The 27,168-nt window shown below is 33.1% G+C and overlaps 3 protein-coding genes and 1 long non-coding RNA gene across 13 annotated transcripts; 1 reads left to right on the forward strand and 3 right to left on the reverse strand.

Annotated features, from left to right (window-relative positions):
- Nucleotides 1-291: 291 nt before the first annotated feature.
- On the reverse strand, nt 292-6,808 carry LOC123195821 (rop guanine nucleotide exchange factor 14). Of its 2 annotated transcripts, none has more exons than XM_044609671.1 (8): nt 6,527-6,808; nt 5,522-5,717; nt 2,512-2,901; nt 1,873-2,027; nt 1,713-1,787; nt 1,350-1,619; nt 900-1,247; nt 292-777 (listed from the first exon to the last, which is right to left on the reverse strand). In XM_044609671.1, the coding sequence occupies exons 2-8, from the start codon at nt 5,595-5,597 to the stop codon at nt 391-393; spliced, it is 1,701 nt and encodes a 566-aa protein (XP_044465606.1). In that variant the 5' UTR covers nt 5,598-5,717; nt 6,527-6,808; the 3' UTR covers nt 292-390. The 2 variants fall into 2 exon arrangements, with proteins under 2 accessions (XP_044465606.1, XP_044465605.1); XM_044609670.1 differs by having other exon boundaries at nt 5,522-5,722.
- Nucleotides 6,809-9,885: 3,077 nt separating this feature from the next.
- Nucleotides 9,886-13,953, reverse strand: LOC123195964. 3 transcript variants are annotated; one of them, XR_006497549.1, is made up of 3 exons: nt 13,879-13,953; nt 13,470-13,766; nt 9,886-12,277 (listed from the first exon to the last, which is right to left on the reverse strand). It is a non-coding gene; the product is annotated as an uncharacterized LOC123195964 (long non-coding RNA). The 3 variants fall into 3 exon arrangements; XR_006497548.1 differs by lacking the exon at nt 13,879-13,953 and having other exon boundaries at nt 9,886-12,034; nt 13,470-13,836; XR_006497547.1 differs by lacking the exon at nt 13,879-13,953 and having other exon boundaries at nt 13,470-13,836.
- A 1,056-nt stretch (nt 13,954-15,009) lies between these two features.
- Nucleotides 15,010-19,779, reverse strand: LOC123195508. 7 transcript variants are annotated; one of them, XR_006497484.1, is made up of 6 exons: nt 19,555-19,779; nt 18,743-19,077; nt 17,958-18,137; nt 16,464-17,092; nt 16,056-16,136; nt 15,010-15,200 (listed from the first exon to the last, which is right to left on the reverse strand). XR_006497484.1 is itself a non-coding variant. In XM_044609260.1 (5 exons), exons 2-5 carry the CDS (start codon nt 18,995-18,997, stop codon nt 16,115-16,117), a joined length of 1,086 nt encoding a protein of 361 aa, XP_044465195.1. In that variant the 5' UTR covers nt 18,998-19,077; nt 19,555-19,779; the 3' UTR covers nt 15,928-16,114. The 7 variants fall into 7 exon arrangements, 4 of the variants coding, with proteins under 4 accessions (XP_044465195.1, XP_044465194.1, XP_044465191.1 ...); XR_006497485.1 differs by having other exon boundaries at nt 15,010-15,275; XR_006497483.1 differs by having other exon boundaries at nt 15,010-15,275; nt 16,056-16,153.
- A 3,648-nt stretch (nt 19,780-23,427) lies between these two features.
- On the forward strand, nt 23,428-26,013 carry LOC123195540. The gene is made up of 5 exons (XM_044609313.1): nt 23,428-23,842; nt 23,916-23,993; nt 25,127-25,208; nt 25,388-25,530; nt 25,623-26,013. The coding sequence occupies exons 1-5, from the start codon at nt 23,585-23,587 to the stop codon at nt 25,830-25,832; spliced, it is 771 nt and encodes a 256-aa protein (XP_044465248.1). The 5' UTR covers nt 23,428-23,584; the 3' UTR covers nt 25,833-26,013.
- Nucleotides 26,014-27,168: the final 1,155 nt, after the last annotated feature.

A 27,168-nucleotide genomic window follows, 5' to 3' on the forward strand; every position in this document is an offset into this window, starting at 1 on the left:
TTTGAAAAGAATTCAACTCTAACAAACTTAATTTTAAGTTCAAATATGAAAGTTAAATATTTTCGAACTCAAACTTGAGTTTTAAAAATGTTCGACTCATTAAACTTGCAAGTTCAAAAATTTTAATATAAATCAATAAAAATATCGTTATTTTGATTAATATACATCAAAACGATATTTTAATTATTTTATGTTTGACTATAATACCGAAGCGAACTCAACTTCTCTAAGTGAACTGAACTTGAACAACTTTTAGAAGAGTTCGAGCTCAAATTGATTCAAATCCAACGCTAAGGACAAAAATTAATCATATAGCTTCTCACTAAGATATATAGTCATTAGCATTTACAAAATCAAAAAAGCACTAGTAGAGCAGCGCACTCTTCTTAATCAAGGAGATTTTGCAGGGGACAAACCTATGCAAGCCTCTTTACTGATACACCAGACTCTACTCAAACCTGGTGAAGAACTCACAGTGCTGGAGTTGGCTTCATTGCTTGAAAATTCTGAAGCATTATAACTACTTGAATCAGAACCATTGAATTTTCCATCTACCATGTTCATCTGGTCAATTAGTGAGTGCCTTACGCGTAGGCTAAGCCACGGCATCTCCACCTTTGCTTTAGTTTTTGATCCTGGAAGGTGATATTTTGCCACAGGTGAATTGGGATTGCTCACAGCATCTTCTTGCAGAATATCTCCTATCCTGGACAGTACGCTGAATGCTAAGTTTCCAAGAACTCGTGAGTAAGCTTCCAGGATTGAATGCCCAACATCCTATGGAAATTGTAAAAGATTAGCAAGAATTATAACTTCATATCCGCATTACTGCATTTTTAGTATTATCAAAATCTACTGATAAAATCCTCAAGAAAAGTTTCATGCATTAGTATCCTCACTTTGCCATATTGGATTTTTGTGGCCTCAAGAAAAGTTTGAGGAAGGTTAGGATATTTGGTCTTGATATGCTGTAAAAGGCCTTCTGCTCGTTCCAATAGTAACTCTGTCTTATCAAGCTCAGATAAGGGATCTTTGATGAAGGACCATGATGTGCGTACAGGTGATTTACCATTTACTTGCTCAGTAATTCTTTCTCTCCAAGCAAACACTGCAGCTTCTAACCTGTTGATGGCATCAAGCATGCAGTGTTCGGATTTTAAATTCAATAGATTTAGCATTTCCTCTATGGAGCTTGATTCATCAGTCAAGATCTTGTACAATTCCTCACCAAGACTTGCCTTTCCAGACTGCACGATATTAGGCGTGATATGAAGAATCATATCATTGTAAAAGGCTAACAACTTGTTGACAATTAAGAATGCTATAGAAAAGTGTATTTAGTTGCTAACCTTCAGAAGTGCATCCCTCATGATGCCAGGCACAGGCATTTCAAGCAAAACATTCTCATTGATGGATTTGGCAGCCTTGAATACTTGATATACCACCTTCGCCTGAGACAGCAATTTTTTTCTCTCCATGTCAGAGATGCCAGTTGCTGGTACTTGGGGCAATGGGAGCCACCATCTCTTGCTCTCTCTAGTGCTCTTGTTCCTTCCTTCTGCACGGCTACCCACTTCTGCATACCAAAACTCAGTGTTCACCATTGAATCCAATGTCTCCTGCCAATTTGAAGAGTTGAACCTCATAATCATGCATATGATAGGAAGATACAATAAGCTCTCTAACTTCAAAAGGAATGAAGAATTGCCTACAATAAGCATTGAGTCCAACTTTTGAAGTGCCGGAAGATTCATGTGGATGTCTGCACGAGCTTTTGGAGTCATTATCTGATTCAGTGACAAAATTGAATATCACAAAATGTATAATGTATATTGAATCAATATTATATATTGAACCAAAAAAAAAAAAAACCTCCAAGATTCGGCCATTGCCAGCCTTTTGCTTTGCAGGAACTAACTCAACCATATAGTTTGTTGGAGAGAGCAACCAGTCCATCTCTCTCTGCCATTTGCTCCTCCTTTCTTCAGGCAGTGGCTCCAATTTCCACAACTCCCCAAAAACTGAGGCTGTGAATAAACAGAAAAAACTCTGTATAACACTAGGCTCAAATGGTCTGCAGCAAAGATTATCAACACTTACTAGTACCACCTTCCCACATAATATTATGTGTGTTCTTTCGATTTGCAAAACTCTTATACTACTTCCTTGTATTTGTCTACATTCAATCAAAGCTCTAAAATTACCTTTTACAGTGAACTTACTCTCTAATTCAACAAATGAAATGCAATATGGATCAATTTTCATATTTAGGCGTACTTACGCACAGCTTCTCCATACACCCCATTTCAATATCCATAAGTGTCCTAGTACTTTTCATCAATTCAACTAGTCAGTTACGGTCTCAATACACAGCTAATAATGCAAGCATTTTATTTTGAAGCAAATCTCTAATAAATATTTATTCAGAAAATTTCTCTTATAAAAATTAAAGTGCGGAAAATAACTAATAAACAGCTCTTATTGTGGTAAGAGAATGAAGCATACACCTACCAGCAAGATTTGTTATGGCATTTGACAATGCTCGTGCAGTTGTGACACCTATGCGTCCCCCAGTAACATCTTCACCTAATAACAGCTTTGCAAATTTTTCTTTCATTGTCTCAATATCTGAATATCGAATGGCATAAGAACGTTTCTCTTTAACATAAAAATGTTGGGGGCTTTCACAGAGCTCCCAATCGTCAGAACCCTGGTCATCCCTCTTCCCAGTCATACATTTAGAAGAAAATGATCCAAAAGCATCTTTGCTTGAAGAACAGCTTGAATTATCATCATCCAAGGAGTCTGTGATACATTCTTCACCTCTGCTTGTTCTACTCTCATTCTCATGAGATTGACTATTGAGAATACAACTCTCAAGGCCATCATATGTCATTATTTCTGAAAAGTATATTATCAGTATTATTCCTTAAAAACTGACAGAATTTTTGCATTCAATTCCAATGACAATAAATAAATAAACATAACAATAAAAGAGAAAAGTACACAGAAGCTTAATCAGACCATAAGAGAAATCACATGAAAACATTTCAGAAAACACAAAGCTTTACACTGATCCCCAAAATTTTTTTAACAGCAATGGATACTTATGATTACATTTTGAGTGAAAACCATGAATTCTATTTGTTTCCCCAGTTTTGATCTTGATGTACCTTGTTGAAAGATATGCTTATGGATTAATGGATTCATATTAAACCAATATCATGTGTCCTAACTTCATGATTTCAACTATTAATTTCGGAAAATTTTACAAAAATTCCAAACTTTTCAATCATCCACTAATTTCTATGTTTGAATGAAATCAAGTTTGATGAACATAAATTAAGCTTTTGTTGTTAGACATGGTGAAAGGTTATTAATGAGGATTAGTTAAAGGGAGGATCAATTGAAATCCTTGCAAGAATCACCCACAAGAGCTTTAAAATGCTTCTTTCCAGCTTTGCTAAAAAGCATATATAAGCCAACACACATTTACAAGCAAACAAACAGAACATGTCGAAGAACCAAGATTCTGAATTTAACTTGGTTTGAAAAAGACCAATTTGGCATATCTATCCATGCACACAAAATGGATATGGCTTGTTCATTTGAAGCTATGTCAAAACAATTTTATCTTAAAGAGCCAGTTTGCAGTAAGAAATCCACATGATAATTTATCCTTGAGTGGACCAAAAGGTTTACAGCCGATGACAAAATCTTCACAACATTTCCTGAAATTTTGTTCATAATACAGACACTCACGAAATCAGAAGCTTGCTGACGTCTTACAAAGGTATCAAACCAAAAAGGAAATTTCCAGGAAACTCTTTAAAATTGCCATTGATACCCAATGACTAATGTTCTCATCAACAGCCAGAATCGTTAACTGATTTAATATGTCTCAGTTAATTTTTTTTAAACATGTGGTGGGGTGACCAAATGTTTCATTGGAAACCACACAGGACAAAAAAAATTAAAGTTAATGGGCCACAGGGAATCCTTCTAGTGGGAGCGTAACAAATGAGACTACAATTAGTTTCACGGGAAAAAAGCTTTTAGACAATGACTTTTCAGTCCCCACTCGGTGACTTCTTGTCTGAGTTAACGGAGCAACAATTTTAGATTAATTAATAATACCATACATAGGGTCCACCACTTACCAATCAAAATACTGAATACAAGGAAAATAATGCCTAGATCCTAAAATTTAGGTAAAAGTATCGTTTTTTAATGATTTTCAAATATGACAATTATATTCTTTACCAACATTAACAAAAATAATTATTTAACTGTTTTGATTAGTAAATTCTCATAAGAGTATCCTTTGTTTTGCAAAATAGAAAAAAAAAATCTTCAGCAACACCTCTCATAGTTGATTTTTTAGTAGTATGATAGAGTCCAAATTAGACAGTACATAAATCACAACCACTTTATTATATTGTAATATATTACTTTTTAAACACTATAACCAAGATTGCGCCACAAGTCTTGCCATCCTTGTAAAAGTTGAAACAAAACCAAAAAGTTGAAATTATATGGGATACCCCCATGTGACCTGCACGTAAGTAGATACTATGCGCCATCAGCTTGGGCCACTTTCTAGTTAGGAGAGCTACCCAGGGGAGAAAAAGTCAATAAATCTAGGGCTATATCTAGTAATTGTTAGGATCAAGCAATGTAATTCAAATAAGGGCACATTTTCAAACTTCCAATAGGCAATAGCACCAAAGGTTGATTTAAACACTTGAAAAAAAAAAAAAAACAGAACATGCAATTGTAAATTCAAAAGTTAAAATTTATATTCCAACTAGATTTGATTTGTTTAATTTATCTACTCATAAGATTGAGAGAGAAAATATTAATTTTATGAATTCAAATAAATGTGAAACCTAGCTCTAGTAGGGACTACAGAATTGTAACACTCATGGTGCCATAAATGCTCATCTGATAATTGAATAGCAACATGTTTGCTGCATGCATGTATGCTAATAATGTTACCGCCTGTCCATTAAAATCAATGGGATGTAGTCCTTACACATTTTTGCACAAAAATTTTGGTATGTGACGGCTAAGAAACCCTAACTTTTTTTTATAGTTTTAGTAGTTAAAATAATATATAAGCATTAGAAAATTTCAATAATTATTTACACATAAATTAAATCAGTAAAATGTGTGAATTATTCTGATAAGTCTATGCATACCTACCTCATCTTGAAATCAATTCCATGTGTTAGGTATGTTGCACAGAAAAGAAAATGTGATAGCCAAGACCGAATGGTTATTGACTCAAACTCTTGCATGAGTGGGAGATTAAATCTAACATGTAACCCCTAATATCATAATGTTTTTACAGGAGTTGTAATCTCAAGGTGGAAAATTTGCCATGTGTTAGATTTTTATGGGAGTAAGCAGCTGTTAAGTACCTAACACTAGAAGTGACTCCAATTAGGCTAAATAAAAGTGTGAACACAGCATAAATCAAGGGAAATAATGATAATAAATAAATAAATATTTTCCTTACTATCTTGTTCATCAAAATCGAAGCTAAGCTCTCTGTCCCGGGTGCAGCAAGCGAGCCTTCTTCTCATCATCATCATTTTTGTTCGTTTTTATGCTTTAATATCTGAATTTATTTATTTCTTTACAGCGGATGAAAATATAACTTCCACTTGAAAAATGCCGTCAAACCGATGCAGATAGTCCGATTTCTGTGCGCCCTGATCTAGAGCAATAATGATTTCAATTCAAGTTTCAAGCATTTGACCAAAATATAAAACCAAACAATGAAATATTGTCACAGATGAATTCTCTTATTTACTAGTATCACTCTTTTGTGTTTAAAAAATATTTAACAAAAAAACTAGCAGAAGATCGTTTTCATAAATAATAAAGAACACAAAGTAATTAGGTACAAGTCTCCAGCGGAAGAGGTTCATGTGGGTAATTGAATCCTACATGTTAGTGTATTTATTTTTGAAAACGAAATTCTCTCCTTAATAATTTCAGAGAGTGAAAAAGAAAAAAACAGAGTGAGACAGAGACAGAGATGAAGTTTATAAATAATTAAGCAATTAGTTTGATTATAATAGATAAATTAACAATGGTAAATATAAGCAGTATAAAGCAAGCTATTGAAAACACTTAATACAGAATACTTTTTGGTAACGTGAGTGATTATGTGAACTTTTTGTTTCCACAGTCAAAAAAAGGCAAGGTCATGAATTAATGACTCAGATTGGCTCTCCTTGACAAATCCAAAGCTGAGAAATTAAAAACAGCATTAACAAAAAGAACATTTAACTTTATCCAAAACGGAGATCTACTTCTTCAAAATGTTCATGTAACGTATGCATTTTGAAAAGCGGTTTCAGCCTCCAGAACCAAACAAACAAACACACATTCAATCCTTCAAGTACGATCTTGCTCCATACACAAGCAAAAGAGTAAAAACGAGAAATAGATAGAAAAACAGAAAACAAAAAAGCTGCTAATTCCACAAAAACAGAAATGTATAACATAAACAAACCTTGATTTGTGAACTGATTCTTCAAAGGAGCATTTGGAGCATCTGATTCTGCGAACTTAGAAACAAACAAGTTATTGTGTGAAACAAGCAGAGCCGCACCAGTCAAAAAGAGTAGGCAGCACGAACACGGAGCACTCGATTATTGACAGTTTTGGAGTGTTTGACTGTGTGAGAGAGAGTATTGTGATTTAAGCTGGGTGCGGAGCAGAGATTTGTTCGTACGCATTAAATGGAGCCACTCTGAGGCGACAGAGGGAGGGTGATTTCTATTATATATAATATGCGAAAGAAGAAAAACGAAAGCAGCAAAAACTTCGGTTAAAGTAATAATAGGGTAATATTTTATTATTTTGGGTTCACATTTATTGCATGAAACAATACATTATCCTGTCGACGTTGGTCCAATTTGCTTACTGTAGATCACTGAAAAGAGGAAAGAAGTAAATGTCCTTAAAACAAATTTTGTTTTTGACAGATTATAATTTGTATAATAATGAAATTTTTGTTTATTTTTATTTTTATTTTTATGATAAGTTTCTTGACAGGAAAAGGAAGAAAGATTGAAGAGCATAATGATTGAAATAGGAATAAAGAGAGTGGCTGTGACTGTGAGAGAGCTTTGACAGCAGCTCCTCTCCACTTAACGCTTCATCTTGCATCTTGATCGTCTACTTCAAGTGGGGGCCATTTTTATTTGACGACCAGGATGTAAAAGAGAACAGAAAATAATGGTTGCCGAATTGTGGACCGGCCAATGGGAACGAAGGCCCCAGCGGCTCAGGGAGAGTTGGACAGTTTTTCGGTTTTCGTTCTTTATATATATATTTTTTTGTTAACCGATTTTAAAATTGAGTCAAATAGAGTTTGAATGAATTTGAAAAAATTAAATTCAAATTTAGATTTAAATTTGATAAACTCTTTTCAAATCAATTTAAACTCTATTTTAAGTTTGATTAAATTAATGAGTTGAGTTTAAATTTAGTTACTATAATTGAACTAAGGTGAGATATATTAAATAATCAAACTAAGATTTTTTATATTCATAAGTTTAATAAGTTAAATACTTTTAAAATTTTAAATCCGATAATAAAACCTTTAGACTTGAGTGTAAACTTAAACCTGTATAAACCAAAATCTGTTTAGATTTTGTTTAAATCGAATTGATGGGCAGTTTTTTGGTTGTTGTTCTTTATATTTTTATATTGAGTCGAGTTTGAAATTAAGTTAACTAGAGTTTGATTTGATTTTAAAAAATCAAGTTCAAATTTAAATTTGAGTTTGACAAGCTCTCTTTAAATCAATTCAAACTCTAGTTTAAGTTTGATTAAATTATTGAATTAAACTCAAGTTTAACTACTGTATCTAAACCAAAATAAGATTAAATTAAACAATCAAACCAAGTTTTTTAACGGCTATAAATTTGATAAATTAAACACTTTTAAAGTTTGAACTCGATAATATAAAATCTTTAAGCTTGAATTTAAACTTAAATTTGTCTACACCATTCTCCATTTAGAGTTGTTCAAATCGAATTGATATAAGAGCTTGAGCCAACTTGATTGGAACTCACCCCTGGGAGTAAACACCTAGTTTCAATTTCAAACGCCAGGAGCCCATTAAATCAGAGGAGGACATTGAATTCAAAACTCGATAAATGATACGTACCTTTCCCCTCCTCACTACTTACTCTTGCAGAGAATTGAATGTGAAATAAAGTGGCGGTGTTTCCCCATTTATTGTAAATTTTCAAAGAAACTTTTGAATGAGCCTTCATTCAAACCCAACTGTTCTTCAAATAAGCCTCATCATTGATATATGTTCCACGGAACAAATTAATTAATTAATAATTAAAAAGAAAACAATATGAGACATGTGATTTTTCGATATAAATTGAAGTAGAACATATTATTAGAAAAATTAAAAATTGAACAGACTGATAAGATCTGAGTGGAAGTATATAAACTCGCAAGCTGTGTTAGTCAATTTTATTTTATTTTTTAATTTTAAAGGGATGATGCCATTCACGGATCATATTTATTGTTCTACACTTTTGGAATCACAATTTGAAATTTTAAGTTTAAAAGTAAATTTAATTATCATACTTGCACCGTACAACGTCATAAATTTGTCACCGTAGACAACATTAATAATGGAAAGTACATTTAACTTCAAATTTTGATTGTAATAATGAAAAAATAAAAGTTGAATGCGTAAAATTAAACTTTGCTTTGACTCAAATTATTTTTTTGAAATTGAATCAAACAAATTAAACAAGTGAAATTTTATATCTAATGATCACCTGTATAACTAAAATTTAAAAACTATAATGATAGTTTGAAATGGAATTCATCTATGAAATCCAATATGTTATGTTTCAAGAGTTATAACGGTACTTTGTGAAATAGAAAGAGAAATGGAAAGTAGGGTAAAAGGCCAAGAAAAGGGCGCCGTTAGCTTGGGAGAAGGGTAAATTGTCGCAAATGGTGCACATATCCCATTCATGGCAGCTGTTAGAGGCATAAAAGAAGTGGGCATTTTCCCGTTTGTCCCTATTTTTACTTTTCCATAAGGCTCTTGTATCTTATCAACGAAAACCAATTTACAACAACACAACCCAATGAAGTGAAAATAGCGCCTCTTGTCTCCATTATCTCATATCTATGTGGTTGGCATTGCAATATGCTTGCCCACTAATGCTCAATAATGGAATGGAATGAAATGAAGCCTTGTATTTTGTGTTTGGAAGGCAGGAGAATAGAAAAGCTGGAAACAACTTTCTGTATGTCTGTGTGTGTGTGTGTGGCACTGCTTTGTTATCCTTTTCCCAGGGGATTTTGTTTTCTTTGGATCTGGCACTGCTACTACCGCTCTCAGTTTGAGGAGACACTCATTTCAATTTGGACACTAGTTTTAAGTTAAACAAAGAGTGTATGGTGAAAAAGCTTTCGTTGGAATAGATATATACACAGTTTGCATGTGTACATGTCTTATGGCGATTGGACAAGAATTTTCCCTACATGAATATCCTAAAATACCTGAACTTCAGTAAGAAAAAGAAAAGTCTGTATAGAGATAATAAAAATGAGGAATCAATCTAAAATTCTCTGAAAATATTCTTATATCACTTATCCACCATAAATATATCTTCACTTTCCTAACCTAGATGTTACTGATATCTACAATATTTCTTTATATTTTAAACTTAATTAGTAATATATTCATTATAGTCTCAAGAGGATAAAAAATCCTGATCCTGTTAAATTTGATTGTATTTTTCCCTCCAAAGAGTCTTATATATACATAGATGAATATAAAAAAAAAGGAGAAAAAGGAAAAAGAGAGGGAGGACAAACAAACAATAAAACAAAATACATTTTGATCACTACGCAAATCTTTATTATTCTATTGTAATATACATTAATCAACAACCCTGTGGACATATGTATTTCGATCATCAAGTTGAACTATATTAAAAATTTTGTGTCTCATATCTTTATCTTTCGTTTTCTTATTGACATTGCAATACATTTTAGATTTGTAGTAGACACAGCAAAGTCTCTGTACATTATGATTGTTACTATCTTCTCTTATGTAAGCTTCAAAATTGTGTACATCAATTAGTGAGAGAAATCACATTAATAGTGTAAAACTAAGAGAGCAAAACCACATTCTACCTTGAAAATTACAAATTCTGACAGATGACATAGGAAAACCTTAGATAACTAGTCTTCGGATGATTTGTAATGTAGTCCAAAGTCTCTCCGTTTTGCAAAACACAGTCAGTCTACCTTTCATGTTGGCTTGACATAACCCAAACAAGGTACGACTTCTAAGCCTAAACTAATTACCAATGGTCTTCCCAACATCTTGCTTCACTAGTTAGGATTATCAATCAGTTTCTCAAACCAACTTTGTTTGGTTATGATAAGCGAGGTGACCTAGGCCAACCAAGCTAAAGTACAAAACAACATTCAACAAATAATTCCTATTGATTTATAGAGCAAGTCTCCCATCTATACAATAACATCCGCTTTGTGTCCACAGACATTAGTGTTATAACCAATCTTGGATCACATGCAAGAACAAGTCATCAAACCTATAAACTAGACATGTGTGACTACCTAAATGCTCCCCGGGCCTTTTAGGAGAAGATGATCAAACACCCCCCATCCCATATGATGTCAGAAAGCTTCATTTTATATCTTGATACCCCGATAACAAAGACTTACAAGGAAAACAAAATGGGAGAAGGTATTCCTTCAACCTATCTGGAAACACCTTCCATTGACTCCTAATTGATTATTCCAAGCTCCTTGGCAACCAATGGAGGTGACTTGAGAAGAAATCTCAATGAAGAATAACAAGGGAATCCAGAAGATCTAGAGTGAAAAAACGCAAGAAGAACCCTAATTTGAATAACAAATATTTTGTGAATGCCTTTGTTAGTCAAATTTATGCAACTATTAAGCAAAAGATATAATTACAACCACGAGCAATGAAGGGAGATAGTATCTGTGGCGATCACAAAAAATTATGCTATAATCATCATGATCTTGGTTACAGTATCAACCAATGTTAGGATCTTCTGAAGGTCATAGAAGACCTCTTTGATAGAGGATTATTTGGCGAATTCGTAAGTAAAAATGATGTGTCGCTCTCTCGCGAATGAACGAACTAGAAGCATTAGCTATAAGGTCAAATATCACCTTAAGCAAAAATCCCCATGTTTATAGAAAGATTGGGTTTTCTTATACGACATATTTTGTGGTGTAGCTAGGCGGAACATACAAATGTTTGCATTAAAAACGAGAAGAGAAACCGATTCCATTTCTTTGTCAATTTCATATTGAAAGAATGAAACCCAATGCTTCCTAATTGCAAAATTAAACAATCAGATATACTCTGAAGAGTAAGCAAATTAAACAATAAGATATAATCTAAAGAGTAATATGTTAAATATCAATGATGACCAGTTACCATGTTATTGAATGTTACTTTACCATTAATTCAAAATCTTTTAAACACATAATAACACACTATCGTTGAAACCTAAATTAGTCCTAATACACATAATTTTATTGATAATTTGAATTTATAATCAAATTAAAACAGAATGACATTTCAAGATATTGACCACTAAGACTTTTAACATAGGAAAAAGCTATTAATAAGAGTGAATTTTTGAGGAACTAATTACCAAAAAAGATAAGATTTGTGTAGAACTAAACCCAAATGCCAATTAGGACTCAACTCAAATCTAAAATGGCTAACTCAATATCAAGTTTAGCTTGCTAAGCTAATAACAATATCATTAAAGAAGAAGATAAATATGGTTAGAGAAAAAGAATTGCCAAAGAAAAAGAAGATTACTCTCTGGCAAAGCAAACTCTAATACAACAACACCAATAAGGTGTGAACGTTCAACACCAATAAAGCTTAATGTCTAAGAGCCTCACCTCGTGAACTTTAAGTCTAACAGAGTTCAGTAGTCAATACAAACAGAACATTCTGCCAAAATTGAAGCTTGAGCACTTGGGGTAAATGAAACTTTCAACATGCAGAAATAGCCATTATAAAGCTCAAATGAATAAATATTGACCAATGATGTAATGAGAAGATGAAACAAATGCTACTTTTTTGGGCCATGATTGGACTCATTTTCTAGTGCAATTTATGGAATCTAACAAATTGAAATTCTATGTCAGGAAAGACTAATCCATCTACCAAGAATAGAAGTTCTGGTATGTAAACCTGGTCAAAAAGGAGAAAAAACATTTACTAACATAATCAACATCAATTCTAGTGCAGGTGAAATCCATATAAATGACTGATATACAAATATGCACACAAATAAAATCCTAATCCAAATCCTAAATTGACGGGACCTGGACCACCCTGAACAAAATGGGATAAACTATACTAGAGGTACAAACTACAGATCCCTGCTTTCCTATAATCCTCATTGATGTAAGGAAATAAATTGTATGGGATTAGGGTTGGATTCAATCTGGATTGAACCCAAACAAAACCCCCTAATTCAAGATCTGTTTGAATCCAAAAAAGTCAGCTTGAGATAGACTCAGCTCCAAAACAATTTTATTTTGAATTTGATAACTTGAATTCAAATGTTTGGATCGACTTGAATGCTGCTCATTTGATGAGCACAGCTCATTCGATCTGAACTCTAATTCAACCAACTTGGATTAAATCCAATCCTACATGGGATTTAGTCCAACCATTCGTTTAAGTTCTAATTGTCCAACTTATAAGAATGTCATTTACTCCTAAAACCAACTCCATGTAGATAGTTCCCCTAATTATGGATGAAAACTAGCTTACTAAACTACCAAGTTAACATAGTACTGGTAAATGCGATAACTATAAAATAAAAATGAAAGCTCAATCTAGAGACAGATTATCCGACTTATGTTTCCTATCACATCTATTTGTTGTCCATAAATGTCTAAATATGAAACTTGCGTTATCATAATATGAAGTTCTACAAGTCTATTACCAAAGGTTGACAGTATACCAAATTATTCAGTTTCAGAAAGCAAATTTGGCAACAAATCTCCAATAACTAAATTTATTGAAACAGAAACACATAACAGTTATTGTAGAGCGATGTTTTAATTCTATAATACAATGATACATGTTTTCGGTGTCCACTAAATTCGTTTTTCTTTAAATATCAAAGACAATATTGCATATTCTGAAGGCAAAATATATATACATATATAGCATCCAAAACTAACATAGAATTTGTTCTACTTCGAACTGTGAGCAAATTAATGCTACATACAATTAGGTCAGGCATTGATAAACAACAAATTAATCCCATATAAACTTAAGTTTGCCATTACGAGATAAAAACGAATCTAAATCTAACAGATGTATATCGAAATTAAACCAAATCATAAGGACCAAATAGCAAAATACCAACCTGAGATCTGAAGATAAAAAACAAGATCCATACAACCTCTCACCTCGGTCTCCGATTCAGTTGATGCAAGGCGGGATCTAATTTGCTTTTTCTTCATTCAATTATTCCACCAATATCAATCGGCCGCATGGCTAAAATATTTTAATCGATAAATTGAAAAGAACAAAAATAGCAGCTAATCAGTTCCCGACCTGCACCAAGCGAATTAGAGACCGCTGGTAACTGAATCATTTCTCATCTCCTCCGTCGTCAAAAGAGAGTTTGACAACCGAGGCTGAAGCTAAAAATGCAGATACACTGCAAGGAAGAAGTTAGAAAGCTGATAAAATTTTCTGTTTAAAGCCTATTAACCCTATAAGTGGGTTATGGACAGTGAGATGAGGGTTATTTATAGCCGGCACAGTCGAACCTGATGCGCACACGTGTCACAACCTATAAATCATGTGATTGTTGACCCGGTTTTCCACCTATCAAGAAGAGATCAAAGCGGTCATTAGGAAAAGGGCAGGAAGTTTAGGAAAACTACGAGGATGCCACTATAATGGTCATACGTGGATGCACGTGGGCATGGTTTGTAAGGGCAATGTGGACTGACTCGTAGAGAGCTAAATTTAAATATAAATTTTTGTGGGCGTTAGAGTGGAAGCCTAATATTTAATTTGCCCAATAAAATGTCTGATTCTTGAAAGGAATATTTGATTTTAATGCTTCTAGATTTTATTTATATTTATATATATCTCATCTTTCTTCTGGTGAGATTCCCTTTGAAAGGATAGAAACCTTTACTCCTTTAAGAGATTTCTGGTTCGTAATTATTTTAATAATTTATCTTTTATTAAAATAATTTTGAATATATATATATATATCTAAAATCCTTTGGAATCTAGATTGCAAATGTGCAAAATATTTTATTGTTTATTGTCAAAAGAAAGATTCATCTCCAAATGAAAGGCCCTTATTACACTTCTTATATATATATATTCTAATTTAGACTTGAAGATGGTTCAAGAGGGGCAATTGTCAAGCAAGTGATGATTCTTTTCACGGAAACTATAGTGAGCAAAAGAGACTAAATTGGAAAGGCACCTTCTTTAATTGACTTCGTTTTTGTGTTCATTGGACTTTCTAAAACTGCCGCTTGACCTTCTTTTTCAAGTAAAGCCATGTGCTGAGGAGGCAAGCAACTGTTCATCCCATGCGTTTACTTGCTTTGCCAACACAAGAAGAAGACTATCCAATGAATATCCAGCATAAGATTATGAGTTTAAAATCGTTGGATATTATGTTAAGATTAAACTTTTAATTTATCAAATATACTAATTATGTGACTAATCATTAAATCCGAAGTTTCACATATTTAGTATTCGATTCAATTAAAGAAAATGATGGACCCAAATAAAATTTCTCTTTGTAAATGTCTTTGTAGATATTTGACAACCAATGTCAATGCCTTGGTTAGGTGTAGGAGTTAAACAAATCTTCTAATTGGGTTGCGTTATTTTGATTTATTTTGAATTAAATATTGAGAGGGTTTTGTATGTAGACTTAAAGAATTCAAATCACCATCAATATCTGGGGACATCCATTCTTTGTTCTACATTACTGAAGTTTGAATTCAATTTGACAATAATATTAGTGTTCACGTAACCTAATCAAATATTCAATGATATGAGTTGACAGATTTAAAAAGAATCTGGTCAAATAGAGCCCCAAAGTACTGCAACATAAAGCCTAGCCACCACATGCCAACCAAAGAAGGTAGTGTTGATGTAGATATACAAAGGCAGGATAAAGAAAATGTTGAAGCTACAAATGCACACAAATGGGAATAATAATAATAATAACTTGCAGCAACATCTTTTTGACCAAAGAAAAGAAGCATAAGCTCGCAATTTGAACAATAAATGTAGTAGTTTTGGTGATCTGCCTTGCTTCTATGTTCTTACCCAATTCTACAGGAACCTATTTCAGTTTATTTCTCCTTTAATGACCTAATATTCATGTGAAGCAGACAACCACATGATGGCGACCGTTACCAGAAATATTATTGACCAAAAATAAATAAATAAATAAGTGCCTTAGATCAATGAGAAGTGAATGGATTAGTTTATAGCCGAAAGAGCTATACAATTTTATTGAGTGAAAGTAGGAGGTTTTAGAGACAGATCTGGCATTTTTTATTGACACATAAAGGGAAGTTCCCACCATATATCTTCCCTGGTATGTTTCAAGTGTCAAAAACTGATGCTCTGTTTGTGCACAATTGGATTGAAATGGCAATGCCAATTATATATGTTCTCTAACAATCTAATCTAAATTGACAAAAAATTCAATTGGATGAATTAACATATTTTCTAATCGCATAATTAGATCTAATATTGATTTTATTGATAAAATTGATCCTTGCCCAACTTTTTATAAGCAAACATAAAGGCACCTCATGTTAACCGAAAAAAGGTAAATGAAAAACTGAAGGTTGAAGGTAGAAATGCACAAGAATTTGAAGGTCATGTAATTGCACAAGTATGAACTATCCTGTCCACAAAATCTAAGGCAAGAGGAGAGATCTCATAGGTTGTTTATTACCTCTTTACGCGCCGGAGTTCTTTCACAAATTGCTAGTTCTTCTTCTTAATATTAATGCACTACGCAAATTGCATCAAATCCCTGTCCACATATAAAACCTGCATTAAGTAACAATTAAATCCAAATAACTAGAGTAGGGCGAATCATAGTCTTAAAACATATATTTTTCATATATAAGTCTCTTCTCTGTCTAACTAGTAAAACTGTGACAGACAGATATTGCCATGGAAAGGAAAGATAAAAGATAGAAAGAAAGTGAAAGGAAGCTTTTAGTATACAAGATACAGGTGATTGCTTCGTCAATGGTCTACACTATACATGGTTTTGGGGAGAGGGGGGTTCCAGGAATCAAGTAGATTAAACTAGGGCATCTAGAAACCAAGCCAGCTCATTGCCCAACCTACAAACCTGAAGGCGAGGGGAGACAACACACGGGCAACCTTTGGCAGTGTTGGGTATGTAAGTGTGCCAAGTATAAACCAGTTGAAGCTTAATAAAGCAACAGCATCAGAAGCAGGTTTGTTCTTTATGGTGGAGAAAAACTGAACCACACTTTTCAGTGACATGCCAACTACTGTGAAAAGAGCCACCACAAGTGGCATGCAAGGGTCTTCAGCTTCCCAGATAATCATTCCAACCAAAAGCGATAACACCGCACTAAAAAGAGACTGTGAAAGTGCAACTCCCCTTCTCTGGTCAAGCACTTTGCTCATTTCTATATTTCTTGGGATAACACCTGGGATGTAGGGGTGGATGGATCCACTGTTTGCTGCAATTCCAGTCTTTAAGATATCGAGAAATTCAGCATCACTCTTGCTTTCACTGGCCCAAGCGTCTTTGTGCGTCATCACGTCTCGGAAGAAGAAGTCAGTCCCCGTAAAATTGGATTTCCACGATGAGAACCCATAGGAAATGGCAAGGTTGTCAGCAGTACCGCCAACTATTTGTCCATTGTCTTTGTTATTAACTTTAAAACTCCACCATTCTTTACCGCAAATTTCCTTCAGCTGAAGAGTTTCATCCTTGAGACACTGCAACTGTAGATGCAGATGTCTAAGCAAGAATAAAAAAAATTATAGCATGGACAGTTTCTTAAAAATTCCATGTAATAAATTAACAATAAAAGAAAAAACCCACCCAACACACAGTACAGAATAAAGCTTTCAGGTTCATTTGGTTTATCTAATTTTAACATCCTGATGCTCTTTCCTGAGCTCTAAGCCAGTGAAAATGTTATTTTTCTTTTTTAATTATGTTGCAACGCCATAGACAAAATTAACTGTAAAGAACAGCACCCTGCAACCTCTTGCCATGACTATAAATTCATATATAGTTGAAAATAACTTTACTGTAGCACAACTTACAGATTCAAAGTTGCTTCAGTTAAAGATTATGAGTGTTATAATATTTTCACTGGTTCAGCATGATTATATTTAGAGGGGAAAAAAATGGAAAAAGGATGATATGAAGACAGGATAATCAATACTACTCAGTCTAATCAGTTGGTATGGTTAAAATATAGCAAAGCAGTTGAGTGTGACTACAGACATACATTTAGGCAATACAGTTAGATCCAAACAGTATTTCTACTCTTGACTCTCTCCCTTTTTCCATCGTGGCCTTGGAAACCCCAGATATCACCACTTCATCAACTCTTGATTGAGCATCAAAATCAATAAAATTTTCCAAGTAAGAAACAACTTTATGCACAAAAGAGAATGGGAAAGAGAAAAAACTGTTTTGCTATGTTGTTATAAATGATATGCTGTGATATCATAAGTATAACTTAATTACTATAGTAATACATTTGTGATCCAAACTAAGGAGTTCTCTTGCTCAGAAAAAACCTAATATCATCATCAGGCATAACTTATACAAGATTTGGAAGAGGATTAAATTTACCTCGCCTTCTAACAATTCAATTTTTGCCATAGTGTTGTCATTTTCATCTTCAAGTTCAGCTAGCATGGACTCCATAATTTTGCCTTCTTTAATGGCATTTTGAAGATGAACTTCAAGTTCCTTCCTATCCCAGACAAGGGTCTCCAACTCTACCTGCATTTCATTCATTTGCTGTTCCAGCTGCATATAAAAAATTTCCTCACATTTTAAGAAACAATGTAAAATTTAGACACCAAGTAGAATTAGAAACTTTTAGTTGCTCGAGAAAACAGTGTCATTGGAACAGATATAACAAAATGAGCAAAATTGATAGGAAAACCATGTTTTAAAGGAGGAGGCAGGCAGGCATTGCACAAATGTCTTATACTTTACATACTCCTTAATCTGAAATCAATAAATATTTAAAAATTGTTGCAAAAGGCATCAGACATAACTGTCATCAAACAAAACTGTTCTCGTTGCCGACTCTGAAATGAACAATTTTACAACTTTTGTAGCTCCAGAAGCCAGTATTTTTCAGTGTTGGCAGTTGAAAGATAAAGATGCAGACCAGCTCCAACTTTGCACAGCTCATACTGTGACCAAACAGGTAGCTCCAGCCACCATTCTAGCAATATTTCTTAAACTAGTCTTTATCTATTATGAGATGACGTGTAGGTACTAAAGGAAAATCTATAGAGAAACATCTCTTACTTCCATTTGCAAATAGATAAAGACATGATAATATGCGTTTTTGTGTAGATTTCAAGTTACTTAAACAAATTTATATCAATAGTAAAACATACCAGTCTCTCCCTCTGCAAAGCAGTAAAAACTCGAAGAGGAAGAGTTACAAGAGCAACTGTCCAAGACATTGTTCTGCAAATCAAATTCACATTAAAGCTGATAGTGGCATTGACCAGATCCATCCAGCAATGAATAACGAAAAAAGTGGATTTTAGACAAAACATAATTGCTGGCTTGCAAAGGCAAAAGGGTTTCAATAACAAGATCATTATCATATCCATCAACTCTTCAAACAAAGACATCAGATACACCATTCTCCACCAATGAAACTTCTTCTTTCTCCCTCGATCATGTGTTCAAAAATACACATTTAATCACTGGCATCCTGCATAAACTATAAAATTTTGAAAGATTTAATAATAAGTTATGCCAGTAATCACCAAATCAAAAGTAATAACAAACATTGGTAGCACTCGAGCAAGAGATTAATAAAAGGCAAAATACAGAAAATCAAGATCAAATTCCTAATCGAGGCCTTCTTTTCCTACCGAAATTATCCAAAGACACCTCAACGTGAATATTTGGAACATTTTAATTTTTTCAATTAATATAGAGTTTGCAATAAAACATATGCAAATTTACAAACATTGAACAAATTAATAAACAATTAACAATAGAACTTTGAAAATAAGAGAACAAATCAAATACAAAGTAGATTTCAGTCTCAGTTTCTGAATCTACGAGCTGCTCATTAAAAACATGGACTAAAATCTACGAATCAAGAAATCGTGCAATCGTAATAACAAGTATAAACTGAACTAAAAGTAAAAGAAATTGAGACGAGTTAAAGGCATAAAGCAGAAAGACTTACAGAGAATTTAGAATAAAGGCAACTGTATCTGAAGTGAGCAGTGCACTGGTAACAGAGATTTGATTTGAGAGAATCAGAAGAAAAGGTTGAAACGAGGAGAGGTGGCAGCCAGAGCATTGTTGCGCTTGACACGTACCAGAATTACATGCTGATGCTGCAAAGTTTCATCAATTTTTTTTATAAAATTATAGTTTTGACGAAGCCGTTTGCACTGGGTCTCCTGGGAGTATTTATACTAACAAATTGAGGTGACAGTGAATTATTATTACTTTAAAATCATTTATTATTATATCTTTCAATATATTTGTATACACATTATTATTTATTTAAAATTTGAATTATTTTATTATTTATTTATATAAATAAACAATATTAATATTTTATTAAATGATTTTGAGATTAAAAAATAAACAATTAGATGATTTAAAATATCACTTTAATTTAAGTGTAATTTATTTATATAAATAGTTTTATTTATCACTAAACAAATGTAAAGATGGGCTTAAACTCCAATGAATCGGGTCCATCGGGTCTAAATGACGCAAGCGGTCGGGCCAGATTCGTCTGCAAACTTTTTCTTATTATTATTATTATTATTAAAATATTTATTTAATTTTCTTATTATTATTAAAATATTTATTTAAATTCCCTGGGACCAACCGATTTCACTTTCAAAGGTTTCTGTAATGTTTATTAGTGAATAAATTTTAACTTCAAAATTGTCTTGGAGGTGAGCCATCTTTGCGACTTACAAGTTAGAACGAGAAGATATAGCAGAAATGAAAGAAAAATAATTAGCAAAAAACAGCCCCGCTAAGAAAAAGCAGGATTTTTTTACTCACCAGAATGGAAAGTAATATCTTTAAACTATTGCCTTCACCAGTTCTGCATAGAATGACAATTACAACTTTGGACGTTCATGGCGGACTTGATATTACTTATAAAGGGGAGAATAAATAATAAAATACAACTCCATTAAAGCCAATAGCTTCTTCAAGAAAGTAATACCTAATGTACGTTTTATTATATCCTTTCACTGTAAGAGAAAAAAGAAAAAAGTTATGAAAAGAAACCTAAACTTAAGAGAGAAGAATTATTTAGCCCTGGAGGAGCATCGTGAAGAAGGCACATAAGAGCCATTCAAAATATGAAACCGAAGTTGGCAATCCATTTGGCACAAGAATTTTACAGAGCCCAGAAGACCAACTCGCCATCTAGCTCTCGAGCTTCCCTTCAAACCAAACTTAACATCGTCCCTCTTCAAAGCAACATTGGCGACCTCTTGCAGGTTTGGATCTAACGGTATCGGATTAGACTGAACGACGTAATTGAAATCAACAGAGCTGTTTTTTCTCACATCAAAAGGGAAAGCGACGAGTTTGGCAATCTCGAGCCCATCAAACGAGAGGCTGAGGCTGGTAGCGGAGAAGGAAGCGTGGGCCTTTTGGTTACCATTTTTCATGTTGAGAATGATGGTTATTTGCGTTTGAAGGAGGCCGGTGAGGTCGTACTGAAAGAGGTCGAGATGGGCGTCTTTGACGCTCATAACAGGGACTCGAGGGTGGATAACAACGTAACCGATGAAGACGACAATGCCTCCGATGATGACAGCAATGGAGATGATGGTGCAGAGGATGGCTGCAAACCAGACCAAGGGATGGGTGCGGCGTCGAGTATGGGAGAATACGCGGCTTGAATCTCTTGATGGCATTGGGGCTGGGGGTGTTGCTGAAAGGGTGACAACATGAAGAAGAAGAAGAAGAAAAAGAAGGGAGAGGTTGGTGAAGTGTTATGAATGGGGTGATGCTGAGAGATGGGGAAGGGCAAGAATTTTAGGCTGGGTAGCTGAGTGTAATTGGTGGGGAAGGTTTTGGTATCTTCCTTTCCTGATGTTAAAGCTTTTTGTAATTGGGTTTACATTTATGTGTTATTTGTAAGCCTCCCTCCCTGCTAAGGAATCTATGGTCACTTTAAGCTTATGGAGAAAATACCAAACTTGCATTGCTTTGCTAATAACCATTTATGTCTTTGCCTTTCTTCTATCTTCAAGCATACAAACTTACTCCCACTATTTCGTGAATTGATTAAGATTAACACTTTCTTTGCTTGAGAGATTCAAGTATAATCTAACATGTAGATCTCATTATGCAATAATGATAGTAAAGCAACATTAGTTATAATCTAACATGTAAATTTCTAATAAAAGATATCATTTGTTTAATGTCTCATACATTTGTGTTATAATTGGTTTCGACAATTGAGACAACATTACTTACTAGATTTATAAGTTAGACTTGTATGACCACTCGAATGATTATTAAGATTTTTTAAAAAAAGTGGTCAAATATAATTCATGATTTTTGTTTTGACTTATTAGACTATAACTTAGCATCCACGAAAAGTGTGAAAAGAGAAATGCACCTTGCATTTAAGCAATTAATGCATATATATATTATAACTCTTTATAATATTTTTTAATCAATAAAACTATTCGTACTTATTTTAAGTATGCAAATGAGTACATATTATATATGTATCATTACGTAATTGAATGATTTTAAATTAAAGATAAAGTAACACCTAATTAGGTAATGATACACATAAATGTATTATTATTTATATACTCAAAATGAGTTCAGATAATATTACTTTTTCTTAATTTGTAAATGTATGTGTATAGCAAGATAGATGAGAATATTAATTAAAAAAACCACCTTTTTTGCTTTTTATACGTATATAACCATATTTTTTTATATAAATATAGCCATTTTTTAGTTTGATTTTACTTCTAAAAAGAGAAAATTTTGAGATTTAGAGTTAGGCCAAATGGGTTGGTTGACCAGCCATGGCCGGATAGGTTGGTTGACTGGCCATGATCGGGTAGCTTGGTCAGTCGATTAAGTGTGTTATTTTATGCTTTGATTAAGTGAGTTTATATATCTTGATTGGATAAATAGAAACTTTAAAATTATTTTAAATATTTTATATTTTACACTATATACATAAAATAAAAACAAAAATAGTTACATATTTATGCAAGAGAAAAAATGAGATTATTTTAATTAATATCCCGAATGAGTGTCCGTAGAATGGTGGAACGGACCTGCATAAATATCGTTCAATTGAGTAGAGATTTAGCCATAGAGAAAAGGGTTAAAACGGTTAAAGGTGTTGAATAATGAGTTTTGGTTTAAAGTTAAACGAAAGATTGAGAAAGAGTATTTCATCTGTAAAACATATCTATGTTATATTATAAGAGAATCTCTATAAAGTGCTAGTATTTAAAACAAACCCCAAACTAGTACTTTTTTATATAATTTCTCAATTTTATTAGCAATCTTAAATGAAATTGGGGCAATGGTCTAATTTATCAAATCATTGGGCTTTTGGGTATGCACGAAGCATTTGAGGGTTTTCTGTTAATTGTTATTTGTAATTTTTTTCCTTAAATATAATAAATATTGCAACGCAAATAATGAGACGGAATGGTATACCAACTTTGTTACAAAATTATATGATATTAAAAAATTAAAAAAAATCTTAGGGTATGATTGAAAAATTAAAATATGGTAATGGAAAATATCTAAATCATCATTCAAAAATAACATTTAATTAATTATATAATATTCAAATTTCAGTGTAATATTTAAAAATTATATTATTTAGATTTTAATTGACTTAGCATAATTGGATTTTCAGCTTTAGATTATATCACTTCCATTTCATTGGACATTTAGATTTCACTATCTCAATAGTGCAGTTAAAAAGATTAAAAGCTCAACCGGTCCATCATGTGCCTCCACAGAGAAATTTAAGAAACATCTCGACCGTACACGTAGCCCCCACATTCCGTGACTATTTTAGACTTCTCATTCAGTTATTATCAACTAGCTCTCACTTGCTGAGTTGCGGAGCTTCTCTTCCGTCCACTCTTCACTTCCTTCTCTCGCTTCTATCACTCATAACTCGCCGCCGACTCAGTCTCTCCACTCTTCATGCCACAGTTCTACTCCTTTCTCATTAGCCAACAATGAAACCATCTCGACCGTTAATCACAAGACCCATCAAACCACCACCTCCACCACCATCCTTAACTAGAAATTGCAAATTGAGTCCAAATGTGAACAGGGTCTTTGATTTCAGACCAAATTTTAGGAAATTTCCAGTGAAGCTGATTACCAAAAGCTCAAGAAATGAAGCTTCTTTGCCGGCATCGACACATTCCTCATCACCAGTAATTTCGTCCAATACGGGTAGGCTAGAAGCTCTAGAGGAGAACATAGAGAAGGTGGTCATTTTCTTGGTTTATGGTATTACTTTTTGTATTTTATCGTTTACGGGAATAATTATATTTTTTGCAGGTTATTTATCGATTTCGGTTCATGGCGCTTCTGGGTGTTTTTGGGTCTTTGATTGGTTCATTTCTCTGTTTCATCAAGGTTTTTTATTTTAACACTCAAGATTGTCTAAATCCTAATAATTTCCTGTGAATTTGATATTATAGTTGAAAATAGCCTACTTTTTAGTCGATAGAATATAACCAGAACTGATTAGTAGATGGATTGAAATATCTAATAGCTTTAGCTCTCAAGTTGTGACACACATGTATTTGTAAAAAATTGCTGAATTTTGTTTACGAATGGCTTGAATTTTAATTTGTAGGAGTGATTTATATATGTTGGAAGAGATGGAAACGAAGATAAACATATATAATCTTAAATGAATCACAGATAAGGGAAATTTATTTCATTTGTAGTGCTTTTCTAGTTATTGTTATATTATGCTTCTGGTAGTTACTATTGTTCTTGTTCAACTTTGATTGTATCTCTTTTGTGCAATGTCTGCATCTTGAGTCAGTGGGATTTATTTGGGTTGGCTATGAAAGTTTAAAGGTAGAAGCAGTCCCACTTAGAAGTATTCTTTGTCTCTTTTCTAACCAAATAAGCTTTACTTCCTACCGATGCCAAAGCTATGGTAACTTTGTATGGTGTAAGACTGGTTTTACAGTTGATTAAACTAATAGAAAGCCGGTGGCACATCATTCCTAAACTAACAACTACCACATTTTGCCTAAGCTAGAGATGCATCAATACTAGGTTTCCGCATAATGATTTCCTTCAATAGGTTATGAGGCCAGCTATATGTTCTGGTGCATTTTTCAATAATATCAACAATATATTTCTTGACAAGTTGACTTTTTGTGTTGAGCTTGGCTGTCAAGAAATAATATGTTTATTGAGGATAGCTGGAGTGAAGGCTTCCAAACAGATGAGTAATATGATAAGGACAGAGTATGAACCATTCAGGCAGTTCATGGATCTTCATTTTCCTGGCTTTCACTACACTACTTTTTAATGGTTACAATGTTGTATGTATTTTTTCCATCAGGTTTTGATGTTTGATATGAAAATGGAACCTCAGTCACAGGAAACTAATAATAATTGTGGCTAGTTGATAATCTTGGATTTACTGCATGAGGACATTGTTGCCTATGCTATGTCTTTTTATCAACAAAAAGTTTGGTTTCTGTTTGATGGGTAAATTTATGCTGTTGACCCACCCTGACTTGCAGGGTTGCACCTTTGTTGTGTCATCTTTCATGGAATATTTTGTGAATCGGAGCAAAGTGATTTTATTGCTGGTCGAGGCTATTGGTGAGTGTCTTTTATTTATTATTTATCAATGCCGTCATTGTGTTTGTTTGCTACTTGAAATGAAGAGATCTGAATTTGTACATTCTGGTAGATGGCATCCCTCTTTAGTTACTGAAGTAAAGGCTTTTGTTTGCTACTTTTAACTGAAGTTTCTAATTACCCTTTTATTGCACTTCTAGATGTTTATCTTTTAGGAACTGTAATGCTGGTTTTTGGTATGGGTCTCTATGAGCTCTTTGTAAGCAATCTTGACATTGCAAAGTCACTCTCAGAAGAAAATGTCCATCACAGATCAAATCTTTTTGGCTTGTTCACTCTCAAGGTCGGTTTGTCGATTTATACATTCTTATACTCTATAAAGCCTTTTTAGTGGTAGCAATGACTTATTCACTCTTATCATGTCTGAATTTCCAGGAGCGGCCTAAATGGTTAGAAATAAAAACCGTGAATGAGTTGAAAACGAAGCTTGGGCATGTGATAGTGATGCTGCTTCTGATAGGGCTATTTGAAAAGAGTAAGAAAGCTGTTATAAATTCTCCTGCGGATTTGCTTTGCTTCTCAGCTTCTGTGCTTCTATCCTCTGGTTGCCTCTTTTTGTTGTCTAAGCTTAATGACTCCAAGTGAACCGAAAAAAAGAAAGGAAAAAAAAGAAAAAAAGAAAAACAAGTATTGCAATACTGAGAGATAATGGGGCCATGTATAAAATCTGTATATTTGTCAAAATATGTATTTGCTTCTTTTATGTTGTTATGTTGTGATATTTTAATAAGCTTAACAGTCTAATACTATTATCAACTCAGTGAAATCATGTATATGTTTAACCTATGTAAGCAAATACCTAGTACTGTTTTTAACAGTAACAAAGGCAGAATCAATGTCCTCTGTAACATCTCGGCTTAGGGTTATTTCACCTAAAATACATTTCAAATATTTGAAAACTTATAGCATACGTATATTGGTGTAATATATAGATTTTCATTAACCTTTTCGAGCGATGCGAAAACTTTATTCAAGCAGATGAAATTCTTTGGAATTATTTTCTTTTATCACTCAAATTATCTTTAAAGGGTAATAGTATATAGACTTCATATAAAAAAAAATATGAAAAAAATTAAATCATTAATGACAATTATACTATCTTCAACTTCAGTCTAACATTTCATAAGAAACCCTGATATTTTGATTATTGGAAATACAACTTTACCCCTAGTGATATCTCAACCTCGATCATCTTTGTCTCTCCAAATATTGAAAGAAACGGGTAGGAAAATACACTTTATATATAAAAAGGTATCAGTTCAAATCTTTTTCAATAATATTTTAAAATTAAACTTTTAATTTATTTGATCTAGTGTTGATAATTTTGCTTCAAAGGGTTACTCCAGTTTAGATGGGATTTCATGTTAAAAAAAAATTAAAAACTTTCAGCAGCAAATATCATTTTTCTACTGCAATTATCTATAGTTAAAACTTGCAAAAAATGTTAGATGATATATATAATCATCAACCACAATTATCTATATATATTTACGAAAATATCCTAGCAATGCTTTTACAAAGCCTCTAATCATACCTTAGGCACGAAAAGTTTTCGAGGATATCTTGGGTAAAAATATATAAATTTTAATTGAATTTATGATATTAGTTCATGATAGTGATTTTCTTTTCCTTTGGCAGGCTAAATGATCAGCAAAAACTTGATAACAATGAAGATCTTATCGTCATTTCTAAACCATAGTCCAATTAATGGAGGGTCATTTTGGTAAAATAAAATTCTTTCATATTCTTTTAAATTTTCATGGTTACACTGGATGATAGACAATTTTTTAGGGCCACCACTTCGAGTAAATAATATGAATTGTCTAGATAGATTCCTCAGGAAATGATTGTCGACCATCATCAAGATCGGATTCTGGACAGCAGAAGTTTATATATTTATTTTAATCAAAGCATTGTCAAA

This window comes from Mangifera indica, chromosome 14 (assembly GCF_011075055.1).
Source record: "Mangifera indica cultivar Alphonso chromosome 14, CATAS_Mindica_2.1, whole genome shotgun sequence".
Lineage (NCBI taxonomy): Eukaryota > Viridiplantae > Streptophyta > Magnoliopsida > Sapindales > Anacardiaceae > Mangifera > Mangifera indica.

What these genes read in the sequence shown, in the direction of transcription:
- LOC123195821 (XM_044609671.1), bottom strand. Translation starts at nt 5,597, where the DNA reads ATGATGATGATGAGAAGAAGGCTCGCTTGCTGCACCCGGGACAGAGAG. An exon ending in TGCCATAACAAATCTTGCTG is followed by an intron (nt 2,028 to 2,511) that starts GTAGGTGTATGC and finishes GTTTATTCACAG; the next exon opens with CCTCAGTTTTTGGGGAGTTG. An exon ending in TGAGGGATGCACTTCTGAAG is followed by an intron (nt 1,248 to 1,349) that starts GTTAGCAACTAA and finishes AATATCGTGCAG; the next exon opens with TCTGGAAAGGCAAGTCTTGG.
- LOC123195508 (XM_044609256.1), bottom strand. Translation starts at nt 18,997, where the DNA reads ATGGTGTATCTGATGTCTTTGTTTGAAGAGTTGATGGATATGATAATG. An exon ending in CTTTGCAGAGGGAGAGACTG is followed by an intron (nt 18,138 to 18,742) that starts GTATGTTTTACT and finishes TTTTATATGCAG; the next exon opens with CTGGAACAGCAAATGAATGA. An exon ending in TTGAATTGTTAGAAGGCGAG is followed by an intron (nt 17,093 to 17,957) that starts GTAAATTTAATC and finishes CTGCATCTACAG; the next exon opens with TTGCAGTGTCTCAAGGATGA.
- LOC123195540 (XM_044609313.1), top strand. Translation starts at nt 23,585, where the DNA reads ATGAAACCATCTCGACCGTTAATCACAAGACCCATCAAACCACCACCT. An exon ending in CATTTCTCTGTTTCATCAAG is followed by an intron (nt 23,994 to 25,126) that starts GTTTTTTATTTT and finishes CCTGACTTGCAG; the next exon opens with GGTTGCACCTTTGTTGTGTC. An exon ending in TTGGCTTGTTCACTCTCAAG is followed by an intron (nt 25,531 to 25,622) that starts GTCGGTTTGTCG and finishes CTGAATTTCCAG; the next exon opens with GAGCGGCCTAAATGGTTAGA.